The 12156-nt window shown below is 46.0% G+C and overlaps 1 protein-coding gene across 2 annotated transcripts in view; it reads right to left on the bottom strand.

Annotated features, from left to right (window-relative positions):
* Nucleotides 1-12156, bottom strand: part of LOC139265437 (ubiquilin-1-like) — a 94208-nt gene that overhangs the window by 4071 nt on the left and 77981 nt on the right. For both annotated transcript variants that reach the window (XM_070882455.1, XM_070882446.1), the window contains exons 8-10: nt 6835-6918; nt 3433-3548; nt 2261-2408 (exon numbers count right to left, since the gene is read on the bottom strand). In XM_070882455.1, the coding sequence (XP_070738556.1) occupies nt 2261-2408; nt 3433-3548; nt 6835-6918 (348 nt within the window). The remainder of the gene's footprint in view (nt 1-2260; nt 2409-3432; nt 3549-6834; nt 6919-12156) is intronic.

The following is a 12156-nucleotide window of genomic DNA, read 5'->3' as shown; positions in this document are numbered from 1 at the left end:
ATATTAAAAAGAGCAATGGTCCTAATACTGACCCCTGGGGGACACCACTGTATACTTCCCTCCAATCTGTAAAACAACCATCCACTACTACTACTGCTGCTGCTTTCTGTCCCTTCGTCAATTTTATGTCCATGCTGCCACTGCTCTTTAATCCCTTGGGCTTCAACTTTGCTAAAAAGTCTATTATGTGGTACTGTTATCAAACATCTTTTGAAAGTCCACTGCCTTACCCTCTCCGTTTCTTCATCAAAAAACTCAATCAACTTAGTCAAACACAATTTGCCTTTAACAAATCCGTGTTGGCTGTCATTGATTAACTCATGTTCCAATGTGACAATTAATTTAATCCCTGATTATCTCAAAGTTTCCCCACCACTGACTTTAGGGCGACTGGCCTGTAATTACCTGGTTTATCCCTCTCCCCCTTTTTTTTTGAACAGAGGTGTAACATTTTCAATCCTCTTGCACCAGTCCCATTTCTAAGAAGGATTGGAAGATTGTGGCCAGTGCCTCTGCAATATTCACTCTTCCTTCAGCAACCTAAGATGTATCCCATCTCTTTTCTACTTTAAAGATGGTCAACCTTTTTAGTACCTGCTCTTCATTTTTATCCTATCCAATTTCTCTGCTACCTCCTCTCCTCCTTTACTGTGAAATTGTCAGCACTCTCTTTAATGAATACAAATGCAAAGTACTCATTCAGTACCTCAGCCATGCCCTCTGCCTCCACAAGATCTCCTTTATGGTCCCTAATCAGCCCCACCCATTCTTTGACAATTTTTACTATTCATAGGTTTATAAAAAAGATGTGTGCTCCCTTTGGTGTTACCCACTAATCTATTCTCATACAGTTTCTTTGCCCTCTTATTTCCTTTATCAGTTCTCTTCGGCACTTTCTGTATTCAGCTTGGTTCTTTACTGCATTATGAACTTGACATTTATCATAAGCCTCCTTTTAATCTCTACATCTTTAGTCAGCCAGGGAGCTCTAGCTTTGGATGCCCTTCCTTTCCCCCTCGTGGAAATGTGTCCAGACGGTAGTTGAACTATCCCCTCTGTGACGGCCTCCCATTGCTCATTTACTGTTTTACTTGCCAATCTTTGATTCCAATCCACCTGGACCAGATCTCTTTTCAACTAACTGAAATTAGCCCTCCTTCAGTTGAATATTTTTTAATTTGATTGTTTCTTGTCCTTTTCCATAACTACTCTAAACCTACTGATATTGTGGTCACTGTTTCCCAAACGCTGTCCCACTGAAACATGCAAGGTTTGTGGGATATAAACAAAAAATAGCTGGAAATACTCAGGTCAGGCAGCATCTGAGGAGAAACAGAGTTAACAATTTAGATTGGTGACCTTTCGTCAGAACTGGGACGATCACTGACCTGAAATGTTAGCCGTGTTTCTCCACAGATGCTGCCTGACCTGCTGAGTATTTCCAGCAATTTCTGTTTAAACTTCAAATTTCCAACATCCACAGTATTTAAGGTGTGTGGGAACTTTGCTGTGTGCAAATTGGCTGCTGCAGTTTCTACAACAGTGACTATATTTCAAAAGTACTTCACTGGTTGTAAAGTGCCTTGGAATGTCCCGATGTCATGAAAGGTACTGTAGAAATGTAAGTCATTCTTTTTCATAAAGTGATGAGGTCTGGCTGACTTTTCCCTCTTTACAGCAAAAACTAGTCTATCCTGCTTATACCAAGGATATATTGGTTCATAGAGGTCTTCCCACTACTGCTAAGATCAGCTAACTCAAACCAAGAATCTCCCTGGCTCTGTGGCAATGACCGTGTGTGTTAGATTGTAATAATATAAATTAATCTACAAGATTTAAGATGGGGTATGATTTATTTTTACTGTTGGAATGCATGTAGTTTCTAATATGTAATGTAAATTAATGTGCTTTAGTGGTACCTTAAAATGGTGCTTATTTTTTAATCTTATGGAGCAAAGTATGATGGGGTACACTGTTTCATCCCCAAAATTGCCCGTGCTGATCTCAATTAAGCTGCTGCGGGGAAGCCTCAAATAATGACCAAGCATTTCCCAACTCTTAGGATTTCAACCTAGAAATCCAGTGAATTTCCAAGATCTCAGGGTAATTACAAAATTACAATTAAGATGTGACTATTTTATGAACACCTGGATTTCATTTCAACACAACTACCCTCCCTCAGGAGACGACAAGAGTCTGCTGCCAGTCATGTTACATCAGAATTACTGACATACGGTATTTTCACCTAATTTCTTACTACCTGTGAGTTTGCTCCAGCCAATGCCTGTAACATCTGTTGCACAAAATGCTGTTGTCCACCATCAGTTCCCACTGTTCCACCAGCTCCGGCAGTATTCTCAGTTGTGCTGGGAGCAACAGTGCCGATTCCTCCAATACCACCGCCATATCTTTAAAAGGAGAAAGATGAAACAGAATATTTTGAACAAAACTGCCAACAACAGAGAACAAGTGAGATATTAACAGTCAATTCACAGTAGTGTAGAAGATTTCCAAGCTTCCTAGAATTCTGGGCCACCTTGAGCTAATATTTGCAGCGAGCACAATCAAACTCTTCAGCAAAAGAATATAAACTCTGAACATTTTATATATTAAACAGATTAAGGAAAGTGTAATAGCAGCAATTAAATCACATCAAATCACTGAATCAAACTAAGCTTTAACAAGAGTGCAAGCCAAGTGTTCTTGCAAAAATAGTAGCAAGGACTGTCTTGCAACAGGATCAGCAGAAAGATATTCTTGCAGACACATTAACAGCAAGCTATTCAAAGCTCATATTAAAGTCCTCCAAAGCAGCACAACTATGTCTAAAGGTGCAGGGCACTTTATGCCGAGGAAGTGAACCTTGGTGTATTTTTGCTCTTTATTACAATTCATGCCAAATGATCCTATTTGTCAAGTTATGCAAGTCAACTATTCTTAAACCAGGGAGAAGCTGCAGGGCCATTTTCTGTCTTAAAAAAAATTGTAATAACTGCAAAACAATAGGTAGAAGGACATTGGACTGGTTCAATTCTGCAGTTGTGGTGGGAGAATTCTGAAGAAACTAGGGGTATTGATTACTAAACTGAATGTCTGTTCATCACACAATACTTAAATTCAATCCTTATTCACCCCCAGTAACCAGTGCTCTTGCCGCATGCATTAAAGATATCTGGCTTTCCATTTGGTACCGGTAGAAACACACGAGGGAGAAAGGAATAGAAGGATATGTTAATGGGGTTAGATGAAGAAGGGTGGGAGGAGGCTCGTGGAACAGAAACATTAGCATGGACCTGTTGGGTTGAATGGCCTGTTTCTGTGCTGTAAGTACCATGTACTATGTAAAGAAGTGACAGTATGTTTAGGCCCTAACGTCCATTTTGTTTATTCATGGAGCAGCGCATAATTACTGTTTCAGAATAAAACTCTTACCCTGGCAGAAGCCCTGGGGCCTCGGTAGATAATGTCTGCAGGCCTTGCTGAATCTGTAACAAAGCCTGCATGGCTCTTGGGTTTGACATTGCAGACAACGTTTCAGGGTTCTGCATCTGGAATGACAAGAACATGGTACTTTGTTTAATATTGAAAACTTTGAGTTTCACCCATTTGCTACAGCCTGTATTTTCAAAAACTGCAGCACTCTTTGCAGCATAGCAACAGGACAACAACAAACAACTTGTATTTATATAGCGCCTTTAACATAATGAAACATCCCAATGTGCATCCGCAGGAGCATTATGAGAAAAAAAAATTGACACCGAGCCGCATAAGGAGAAAAGTTAGGGCAGCTGCCCAAAATCTTTATCAAAGAGGTAGGTTTTAAGGAGCGTCTTGAAGGAGGAAAGAGAGGCAGGCGGAGAGGTTTAGGCAGGGAATTCCAGCGCTTAGGGCCTCCAGGCAACAGAAGGCACAGCCACCGATGATTGAGCGATTATAATCAGGGATGCTCAAGAGGACAGAATTAGAGGAGTACAGACATCTCACGAAGGGGGCTGTGGGGCTGGAGATGACAGAGATGGGGGGAGGCATGGCCATGGAGGGATTTGAAAACAAGGATGAGATTTTTGAAATCAAGGCATTGTTTCAACCAGGAGCCAATGCAGGCCAGCGAGCACCTCTAGTTTACGTAGTGTAGAATGTGGGAGACCAGCCAGGAGTACATTGGATAGACAAGTCCAGAGGTAACAAAGGCATGGATGAGGCAAGGGCGGAGGTGGAAATAGGTAGTCTTCGTTGTGCCGCGGATATGTGGTCGAAAGCTCATTTCAGGGTCAAATATGATGCCAAGGTTGCGAACATTCTGGTTCATCGAAATATTGAGTCAGGACTGGTGCTAGAATGCACTATACAATTAGCAGCTATATTTCTCCACACTAGCAGCTCAGGATCTGTAGCATTCTATCAGAGCTCAAGTCAACCGCTTCCTCGCCAGAGAAGGATAAAGAAAGTGCAAGTCACCACCATCATCATCATCATCAGAGGCAGTCCCTTGGAATCGAAGGTGACTTGCTTCCACTCTTAACGTGAGTTCTTAGGTGGCTGTACAGTCCAATACGAGAACCACAGTCTCTGTCACAGGTGGGACAGATAGTCGTTGAGGGAAAGGGTGGGTGGGACAGGTTTGCCGCACACTCCTTCAGCTGCCTGCGCTCGATTTCTGCATGCCCTCGGCATCGAGACTCGAGGAGCTCAGCGCACTCCCAGATGCACTTCCTCCACTTAGGGCGGTCTTTGGCTAGGAACTCCCAGGTGTCCGTGGGGATGTTGCACTTTATCAGGGAGGCTTTGAGGGAGTCCTTGTAACGTTTCCGCTGCCCACCTTTGGCTCGTTTGCCGTGAAGGAGTTCCGAGTAGAGTGCTTGCTTTGGGAGTCTCGTGTCTGGCATGCGAACTATGTGGCCTGCCCAGCGGAACTGATCATATAGATCACCATAGATCCCTTCCATATTGCACCAAGGCACTGGAACGTGCAAGAAGAAAATTGAAAGGAGGAAGCACCAGAATGAGGAAAAACATTTTCAGGGCTACAGGGAAAGGGCGGTGGAGTGGGACAAAATGAAGTGCTCTTGCAGAGAGCCGGCACGGGCTCAATGGGCCAAATGGCCTTCTGTACTGTTACCATTCTATGATTCGAGGTGAAATTTGGGTTTCACTGAGAAACAGACCAGGCTAGAGGCCTGGAGATGGAAAATGACAGAACTTGGATTCAAGGAGATGCCACAATGTCTTGAGAAGTACAGCATAAAGCAAGAAGGAGGCGTAGTGAGTTAAATTTTGGGCTTCGGGGAGGGAGCAAGGGGGGATCGAGGGGGGGAGGAGGGAAATCGGGAGGGAAGGAGAGGGGGGGGAGGAATCGGGAGGGGGGGAGGAATCGGGAGGGAAGGAGAGATGGGGGGGGAGGAATCGGGAGGGAAGGAGAGATGGGGGGGGAATCGGGAGGGGGGGAGGAATCGGGAGGGAAGGAGAGGGGGGGGGGAATCGGGAGGGAAGGAGAGATGGGGGGGGGAGATTGGGAGGGAAGGAGAGGGGGGGAGGATCGGGAGGGAAGGAGAGGGGGGGGGGGAGATTGGGAGGGAAAGGGGGGGGAGGAATCGGGAGGGAAGGAGAGGGGGGGGGGGAAGATCGGGAGGGAAGGAGAGGGGGGGAGGATCGGGAGGGAAGGAGAGGGGGGGGGGAGATTGGGAGGGAAAGAGGGGGGGGAGGAATCGGGAGGGAAGGAGAGGGGGGGGGGGAAGATCGGGAGGGAAGGAGAGGGGGGGAGGATCGGGAGGGAAGGAGAGAGGGGGGGGATCGGGAGGGAAGAAGAGAGGGGGGGAATCGGAGAGAAGGGGGGGAATCGGAGGGAAGGAGATGGGGCGGGAAATCGGGAGGGAAGGAGAGAGGGGGGTATAGGGAGGGGGGGAGAAAGAGAGGCGATCGGAGGGCAGGAGAGTGAGGGGATCGGAGGGCAGGAGAGAGGATCGGTGGGGAACTAGAGTGTACAGAGAGCACAGTGGGGATGGTGGAAAAACATGATCCAGGGTTAAAGGGGAGCTGAGAGCAAGAACCTGATCCAGAATCCGGAAGTCTATGACACCGTCACTAATAATTTCATACCCAATAAACTTGTTAACAATCCATGAGCCACGCACAATGCCCCATCTATGGTGGTGGGGGGGTGGGGGGGGGGGGAAGAGAGAGAGAGAGAAAAGAAAGGTCAGGAACTTGCTGACAGGAAAAGGTCAGGAACCTGTGGGGGTGGGTGAGGAAATGTCAGAGACTTGCTGGGAGAAGGTCAGAAACCTGGGCTGTGGGGAGGCGGTCTGGAATTTGGGTGGTAAGGAGGTGGAAGAAGGTCTTAAGTCGTGAGAGTGAGTCCTGTCTGTTCCAAGTGAGCTCTGTTCTGTCTGGAAATGGCAGTCAGAATGGCTCAAATTACACTTTGCGAAGAGAAACTGCTGGGCGTGTCCTATCCTCCAAAGGGACCAATCAGCAATCAAGACTGGTCATCAAGGGGGCCCAATCAGAGCTTGAGGTGTTGCAAATTAACACGTCCTAATATAAACACCAAAAATGCAAATAGCAAATAGATTTAATCCCGAAACACGAGCAAAGATTAATTCATACTGTTGTGGAGTACCTCCAGATCTCGAATGTGGCGGTGCCATAATAGATAATTTTACTCAGGAACATTCACACAACATATTTTGTGTCTACACAGCTGTTTATTCACAAAGAGAAACAGTTTAACACCTCCCAACTGCTATCAACAATCACTTGCAAAGTTCAGCATGAATGGAGCAAGCAATTCTCCATACAAGGAAGTAGATGCAAGACAGAAACAAACTCACTTACCTGCTGCAGAAAGTTAGGAATCTGTTGCCTCATTTGATCTTGCAGCTGAGGGTTTCCTGCAAACAGTGGATTGTTCAGCATGATCTGCAACATACAAAATCGGCCTTAGTTCATTTGTTTGAAAGAAAAGCTGGTAATTTGTTTGATATTCCTGTTATAATGGAACTTTGTTGGCACAAATCTCTCATTTGACCAAATTATTTTCACCTGACTAGCCCCAATAAATAGACTGTGGGGAAGTTCAAATCTCAACATGAATTGGGGAAGGAATCACTTCATCAATTTTGATTGCAGTTGTAATAAAACATTTTCAATAAATTTTCAGTTCCAAGAGTTTAACAAATATATTACCTTACAAAACTGCAGAAATATAAATAAATTATTCAGCTTTGGAAGTGGCATTTCCCTTTTCAGATGAAGTTACCCATCATATACCATCATCATCATCATCATAGGCGGTCCCTCAGACGAGAATGACTTGCTTCCACGAGTTCACAGGTGTTTCAATGAAGGATCTGATGTTCCAGTCCTATACTCCAATTGAGGGGGTGGTAGATGCCTGTGCGTGAATTTTTTTTTAACGTGTGGTGATCGTTGCACACCAGCCACCACACAGGCTTGACAGAGCTAGGCCTTTATCCAGTGGCAAGGGTTAACTAGCACGACTGGAGACCTGCTCTGCTACATGGACCTAGCGTGCACACATATCGCAGTGTGGGCTGGCCTGTGCTGCCCCGGGCCCTCTGCTCTTCTGGGCCCAGTACCCTCATCTGTCGCACCTCCGCCACGATCTCTCGCCGCATCTCCGCCATAAACATTCACCGCATCTCGCCACAAACATTCGCCGCTCATACGCGCCGACCTTCACACTCCTCTGTACCTGGGCACTGCCGATGTTCCTGCCCACGCTCCAAAACAGCGACCAGGGTTTTGATGACGTCACCCAGTCACCCATCTCAAAATCGTCGCTCACTTGGAGCAGCTCGCGCTGGGAGGTTGAAGTGGTATGCCGTTCCAGCTCTTTTATAGCCCAACCTGCGGAGCTGTTCTCTTGCAGGTCATAGAAACATAGAAAATAGGTGAAGGAGCAGGCCATTCGGCCCTTCAAGCCTGCATCGCCAATCAATATGATCATGGCTGATCATGCAACTTCAGTACCCCACTCTCGCCTTCTCTCCAGACCCCCTTAGCCGTAAGGGCCATATCTAACTCGCTCTTGAATATATCCAACGAACTGGACTCGAGAACTTTGTGATAGAGAATTCCACAGGTTCACCACTCTGGGTGAAAAGATTTCTCCTCAACTCGGTCCTGTATGGCTTACCCCTTATCCTTAGACTGTGACCATGGTTCTGGACTTCCCCGTCGGGAACATTCTTCCTGCACCTAACCTGTCCAGTCCCGTCATAATTTTATATGTTTGTATGAGATCCCCTCTCATTCTTCTAAATTCCAGTGAGTATAAGCCTAGCCGATCCAGTCTTTCTTCATATGTCAGTCCTGCCATCCCAGGAATTAGTCTGCACTCCCTCAATAGCAAGCATGTCCTTCCTCAGATTAGAAGACCAAAACTGCACACAATACTCAAGGTGTCGTCTCACCAAGGCCCTATACAACTGCAGTAAGATCTCCCTGCTCCTATACCCAAATCTTCTCGCTATGAAGGCCAGCATGCCATTTGCTTTCTTTACTGCCTGCTGTACCTGCATGCCGACCTTCAGTGACTGATGTACCATGACACCCAGGTCTCGTTTCACCTCCCCTTTTATTAATCTGTCACCATTCAGATAATAATCTGCCTTCCTGTTTTTGCCACCAAAGTGGATAACCTCACATTTATCCACATTATACTGCATCTGCCATGCATTTGCCCATTCACCTAACCTGTCCAAGTCACCCTGGAGCCTCTTAGCATCCTCCTCACAGCTCAGACTGCACCCAGCTTAATGTCATCTGCAAACTTGGAGATATTACATTCAATTCCTTCATCCAAATCATTAATGTATATTGTAAATAGTTGGGGTCCCAGCACTGAACCTTGCGACACCCCACTAGTCACTGCCTGCCAATCTGAAAAGGACCCGTTTATTCCACTCTGTCTGCCAACCAGTTCTCTATCCACGTCACTACATTACCCCCAATACCATGTGCCTTAATTTTGCACACTAATCTCGTGTGGGACCTTGTCAAAAGCCTTTTGAAAGTCCAAATACACCACATCCACTGGTTCTCCCTTATCCACTCTACTAGTTATATCCTCAAAAAATTCTAGAAGATTTGACAAGCATGATTTCCCTTTCATAAATATATGCTGACTTGGACCGATCCTGTCACTGCTTTCCAAATGCGCTGCTATTACATCTTTAAATTCCAGCATTTTCCCCACCACCGATATCAGACTAACCCGTCTATAATTCCCTATTTTCTCTCTCCCTCCTTTTTTTAAAAAGTGGGGTTACATTAGCTACCCTCCAATCCATAGGAACTGATCCAGAGTCCATGGAATGTTGGAAAATGATCACCAATGCATCTACTATTTCTAGGACCACTTCCTTAAGTACTCTGGGATGCAGACGATCAGGCCCTGGGGATTTATCGGCCTTCAGTCCCATCAGTTTCCCTAACACAATTTCCTAACTAATAAGGATTTCCCTCAGTTCCTCCTTCTCGCTAGACCCTCGGTCCCCTAGTATTTTTGGGAGGTTATTCGTGTCTTCCTTAGTGAAGACAGAACCAAAGTATTTGTTCAATTGGTCTGCCATTTCCTTGTTCCCCATTATGAATTCACCCGATTCTGATTTCAAGGGACCTTCATTAGTCTTCACTAATCTTTTTCTCTTCACATATCTATAGAAGCTTTTGCGGTCAGTTTTTAAGTTCCCTGCAAGCTCACTCTCATACTCTATTTTCCCCTCCTAATTAAACCCTTAGTCCTCCTCTGCTGAATTCTAAATTTCTCCCAGTCCTCAGGTTTGCTGCTTTTTCTGGCCAATTTATATGCTTTTTCCTTGGATTTAACACCATCCCTTGTTAGCCACGGTTGAGCCACCTTTCCTGTTTCATTTTTATGCCAAACAGGGATGTACAATAGTTGTAATTCATCCATGTGATCTTTAAATGTCTGCCATTGCTTATCCACCATCAATCCTTTAAGTATCATTCGCCAGTATATCTTAGCCAAATCACACCTTATACCATCGAAGTTTCCTTTCTTTAAGTTCAGGACCCTAATCTCTGAATTAACTGTGTCGCTCTCCAGCTTAATGAAGAATTCTACCATATTATGGTCACTCTTCCCCAAGGGGCCATGCACGACCAGCTTGCTAATTAATCCTCTCGTTACACAAGACCCAGTCTCGGATGGCCTGCTCGCTAGTTGGTTCTTCGACATATTGGTCTAGAAAACCATCCCTTATACACTCCAGGAAATCCTCCTCCACAGTATTGCTACCAGTTTGGTTAGCCCAATCAATATGTAGTTAAAGTCACCCATGATAACTGCTGTACCCTTATTGCATGCATCCCTAATTTCCTGTTTAATGCCATCCCCAACCTCCCTACAACTGTTTGGTGGTCTGTACACAACTCCCACTAACGTTTTCTGCCCTTTGGTGTTTCGCAGCTCTACCCATACAGATTCCACATCATCCAAGCTAATGTCCTTTCTTACTATTGCTTTAATCTCCTCTTTAACCAGTAACGCTGCCCCGCCTCCTTTTGCTTCCTGTCTATCCTTCCTGAATATTGAATACCCCTGGATGTTGCGTTCCCCTGGAGCCATGTCTCTAATCCCAATTACATCATACCCATTAACAGCTATCTGCGCAGTTAATTCATCCACCTTATTACGAATGCTCCTCGCATTGAGACACAGAGCCTTCAGGCTTGTTTTTTTTTTTAAAAACACTCTTTGTCCTTTTAGAATTATGTTGTAATGTGGCCCTTTTTGATTTTTGTCCTTGATTTCTCTGCCCTCCACTCTTGCTCTTCTCCATCCTACCTTTTGCCTCTGCCTCCCTGCATAGATTCCCATCCCACTGCCATATTAATTTAACCTGTCCCCAACAGCACCAGCAAACACTTCCCCTAGGACATTGGTTCCGGTGCTGCCCAGGTGCAGACCGTCTGGTTTGTACTGGTCCCACCTCCCCCAGAACCGGTTCCAATGCCCCAGGAATTTGAATCCCTCCTCCTTGCACCATTCCTCAAGCCATGTATTCATCTGAACTATCCTGCAATTCCTACTCTGACTAGCACGTGGCACTAGTAGCAATCCTGAGATTACTACCTTTGAGGTCCTACTTTTTAATTTAATTCCTAACTCCCCAAGTTCAGCTTGTAGGATCTCATCCCATTTTTTACCTATATCGTTGGTACCTATATGCACCGCGACAGCTGACTGTTCACCCTCCCCCTCCAGAATGCGCTGCAGCCGCTCCGAGACATTCTTGACCCTTGCACCAGGGTGGCATACCATCCTGGAGTCTTGTTTGCGGCCGCAGAATCGCCTATCTGTTCCCCTTACAATAGAATCCCCTCTCACTATAGCTCTCCCACTCTTATTCCTGCCCTCCTGTGCAGCAGAGCCACCCATAGTGCCATGAACTTGGCTGTTGCTGCCTTCCCCTGATGAGTCATCTCCCCCAACAGTACCCAAAACGGTGTATCTGTTTTGGAGGGAGATGACCGCAGGGGACCCCTGCACTACCTTCCTTCCACTGCTCTGCCTGATGGTCTCCCATTCCCTATCTGCCTGAGTAACCTTTACCTGTGGTGTGACCAACGTACTAAACGTGCTATTCACGACATCCTCAGCATCGCGGTGCTCCAGAGTGAGTCCATGCGCAGCTCCAGTGCCGCAATGCAGTCTGTCAGGAGCTGCAGCTGGACACACTTCCTGCACACATAGTCAGGGACACTGGTAGCTTCCCTGACTTCCCACATGCACAGGAGCATGACACGGGTCTGGGCTCTCCTGCCATGACTTAACCCTTAGATTAACTTAATTTGGCAACAATGCCAAAGGTTTCCTACTGATAAGAAAAAAGATAAAGATCAAATACTCACCAATCCACCAGCCAATCACTTACCCGCTTGGTTGTCACACTTCGATTTCTTTTTACTTCTTTGTTTACCTTCTGCACCTGCACCAGCTAGCTCCTTGAATTCCCGCTGGCTGCTTCTGTGGCCGCTCCCCAATGGTCGCGCCCTATTATGGGCCGCTCCTCGAACTCCCGCTGGCTGCTTCTGTGGCCGCTCCCCAACGGTCGTGCCCTTTTATAGGCTGCTCCCCAACGGTCGTGCCCTTTTATAGGCCGCTCC

This window comes from Pristiophorus japonicus, chromosome 1, assembly GCF_044704955.1.
Source record: "Pristiophorus japonicus isolate sPriJap1 chromosome 1, sPriJap1.hap1, whole genome shotgun sequence".
NCBI classification, from domain to species: Eukaryota; Metazoa; Chordata; class Chondrichthyes; family Pristiophoridae; genus Pristiophorus; species Pristiophorus japonicus.
Note: the sequence above shows the minus strand (reverse complement) of the source record. Positions and strands in the feature narration are given on the sequence as shown.